Below are 3,718 nucleotides of genomic sequence, written 5' to 3' on the forward strand. Positions count from 1 at the left end.
CCATGTTTTCATGGAACCATGACAAAGACTACATTGACAAAGATGCCAAAGGTCAAGCCTTTGGGGATTGTGGACTAGTAAACGGGCATCGACTGACCGAGGCGGTGCGTCACAAACGCGAGTATACAAGGCAGGCATTCGGGATGCAGACAGTTGTTGGCCGCTGATGTTTCGTTTTATTTTATAATTATTTATGGGCGTAGATGATCATTATCAGCTTCTTTTGAATGGTAAGAGCAAGGACCGGTCAAGGAAGGGCTCGATAGATCCTCAGGTAGGGAGAGTGTTTGAAAGGGTCAAGGAAGGAAGGGCGTTGTTAAATAGGAGTATCTCCAGGCAATAAAAGAGACAGAGTTTGGCTGTATTACGATCATTCCACACTAGAAACAGCTAAGGTGTACACTGTACGCACAATCAACCCAGCGACACAGAGAGAGAGAGAGAGAGGGAGCGCCATATAGAGAGCATTCTGCTACATAATTACGTACAGGCACGTCGGAGACCTCCACCCAAATTAATAAGTCCGTCCGCAGCAACGCAAGCATGTTTCTAGAGGTGGAAGTCGCCGCGCAGGGCCGCCGTGAGTGGGTGCAGGCGGAGCCGGCCCCCGGCACGCCCCGCACCTGCGACACCTGGGTCGAGCAGCCGTCCCCTCGCAACCCCCTCCCGCGGACCCCCACCTGGGTGCAGTCGCCGTCCCCGCGCCTGCGCTCGGAGGGCCCGCATGTGTACCCTGCGACGCCCGCAGCGCCTGCTGAGGAGGCGCACGCTTCCATCTTGGCCATGGGGCGGGCCACGCCGCCGCACCAGATCGACCAGGCCACCTACACGGACTGGTACTTCGACATCACCAACTGCGGCCACAAGGAGGAGCTCAAGAAGAAGATGCAGCGCATATGTAAGTATTTGCTCTTGTAATTCGTGACCAGTGCATCATCATTATACAAGGTCCACCCCAAGGGGAAACGACAAAACCAGCAATGCCTCTTATAATTTGTGAAAAGAATTTACAGAATGCCCTCAAGTTTATGTCGAAAAGTTGCTAAAATGCATACAGACTCCCGTGTATATTTGATGCTCATAATAATACTGGCTTCTTCTTCGGCGCAGGCGACCGCTCGGGCATCAAGACACGCTACTCCATCCTGACGGATGAGTTCCTGAAGGAGCATCCGGAGTTCTACACGCCCGGCGAGCCCAGCCTGGAGCAGCGCAACTATATCTTCGCGCAGGAGGTGCCGAAGCTGGCGCACCAGGCGGCCCTGGAGGCCATAAAGGAGTGGGGCCGGCCCGCGTCGGACATCACCCACCTGGTGGTGGCCACGCTGACGGGCGTGGCCATCCCGGGGGCGGACGTAATGCTGACCAAGTCCCTGGGCCTGCGCCCGGACGTGAATCGGGTGATGCTCTACATGCTGGGCTGCTACGCCGGCGTGACGGCCCTCCGGGTGGCCAAGGACCTGGCCGAGAACAACCCCGGCGCGCGCATCCTCATCTGCTGCAGCGAGCTGGCCGCCCCGACCTTCCGGGCCCCCAACGAGAAGTTCCCCTACGACCTGGTGGGCACCGCCCTGTTCGGGGACGGCTCCTCGGCCGTCATCGTTGGCGCCCGCCCCCTGCCACGCGTCGAGCGCCCGCTCTACGAGATCCACTGGGTCGGGGAGGTCCTCGCCCCCGACTCCGAGAAGATCATCGAGGGGACGCTGAGGCTGGAGGGCCTGCAGTTCTACCTCGACCGCACCCTGCCGTCCCTGGTCTCCAAGAACGTCGGCGACTTCTGCCGGACGGCGCTCGACAACGCCCCCTCCAAGCCCGGCTACAACGACGTCTTCTGGGCTGTGCACTCCGGCGGCCCTGCCATCCTGAACGCCGTCGAGGAGGCACTGCAGCTCTCGCCGGAGAAGCTCGGCCCCAGCCGGCACATCCTGCAGAACTACGGAAACATCTCCGCCTCCACGGTGCTGTTCGTCCTCGACGAGCTCCGCCGGAGCGATTCCCCCTCCGACGTCCAGGCTGGCTGCCAGTGGGGCATCGCCGTCGCCTTTGGCCCAGGTGTCACCATCGAGGGCGCCCTCCTCAAGCGTTGCTAAACAGGAAAAGGCAGAAGGGAGGGGGCGAAAAACAAAAACAAAAACGAGTGATAATACAATAAGCCCTGCCAAGCTAATCTTAATAAGGATCGAGGCGATGGGAACATAATGCGACTCAAACTCGCAATATGGCACGACTGTGTCGCAGCAACTGTTTTGCGATTTGTTATTTGTTTACATACTCAAAAAGAGTGACGTGAGTGATTGGGGTGCATACCACACAAAACTCTTGTTTGTGACTAATCCCCAAAAGCGCGATGAAAGTAGAAGAAAAAGGTGGTCATTAAAAGGTGGTCAATAAAAAGTTGAGAAGCACATCAAAATGGGAAACTGCCCTTATGATGATTACATATTGCTTAAGTGGCTTGGATGCCCTTACATATTACTTCAATACAAATTATGCGCAAATTCCATTTAAAAAAAGAGTGGTCCATATCCTCTTCGCAAAGACGAGAAAGATGGAGGATGCTTTAAGCATATGGTTGGAGTTTAATCATTCAAGCAAGCAGCCCTTGGTCTTATTCCCAATCAATATATGCTCCTCTACCTATTAATGCATTCATATACATGATATCCTTATGAGTTGTGCTAGGATGAGACCATTTGCAGCTTCCATAGTAACTTATTGATTGACTAGCCCTCTTTAGATACTAGTCTTTTTTTGTCTTAGTCCCTATAATATATTTCCATGCTTCATGTACATGCCCTTATAAATTAATTATGTTGGGGTGAGACCACTTACGGTTTCAACTTCCTCCCATCCTGCTTAGTAGTAAGGTCATTCAAATCCCAAAATTCATGAAAGATACCATATTTTTCATATGGTGGTATATTTCTATGTAAGTCTTTACACGTGTATAGTCAATACTTTTTTCTAACATGAGACTACCCAAGGTCCCCTTGGCTCTATGATTGGAATGGTTGATCCCTTGTCCCCATGCATGTCCCATGAGTGTTTAATAACTAAAAAAGTGCAAAGAGTACTCTGCAACAACTAAGGGTTGACAAATGCCACGATGAACAAGCTTGTATAGGTGTGTTTGGGCATGCTTATTTAATACATGGACATTCTCATTGACACGGATAACAAGTACACATAGGTGTAATGCTCATACAATGCATGTTTTGCCACTTCCTTGGCCACTATTACACATAGGCTAATTCCCTATTTGATGTCTCTTGGTTCACATACTACCATGCATCCACCTTACATGAACCTCCCGAAGGGCTACCGGTTTGCAACCTACATCACATTCGCATTGTCATTGCCATAGTAAACTATTAGGATAGCACTTGGGTGTTGGGTAACCCTCGCATGGACAAGCTCACATTTGGAGACACATTCAGAGATTCTTGCGCCTTGGTCCAAATACTTGAGGAACTCCAACACGTGTCATGTTGGATCGCCCTAGTGTGAATGGCAGCCATTAGTTCCTTTGGTCCTTGCTCGAATGGGTACTTGGCAATTTGTATTCCCTCTTGCTATTGTGGAAGGACATTGAGGTGCATTCTTTAGCTTCAAGAAGACCGAAAATGGTGGCCTAGCGAGGAACACTCTGCCTTTCAAGGTTGTGGCTGCTAATCATGGCACGTCGAAGAACATGGCCTCGCTACCTCCACCACCTCCC

The 3,718-nt window shown here is 51.8% G+C and overlaps 1 protein-coding gene across 1 annotated transcript; it reads left to right on the plus strand.

Moving 5' to 3' along the window:
• Positions 1-230: 230 nt before the first annotated feature.
• On the plus strand, positions 231-2,940 carry LOC148012190 (chalcone synthase-like). The gene is made up of 2 exons (XM_087668812.1): positions 231-898; positions 1,111-2,940. Exons 1-2 carry the CDS (start codon positions 544-546, stop codon positions 2,088-2,090), a joined length of 1,335 nt encoding a protein of 444 aa, XP_087524938.1. The 5' UTR covers positions 231-543; the 3' UTR covers positions 2,091-2,940.
• The last annotated feature ends 778 nt before the right edge of the window (positions 2,941-3,718 follow it).

The sequence above is a fragment of the Lygodium microphyllum genome, chromosome 27 (assembly GCF_053477565.2).
Source record: "Lygodium microphyllum isolate KBCC chromosome 27, Lygodium_microphyllum_v1.1.10, whole genome shotgun sequence".
NCBI classification, from domain to species: Eukaryota; Viridiplantae; Streptophyta; class Polypodiopsida; order Schizaeales; family Lygodiaceae; genus Lygodium; species Lygodium microphyllum.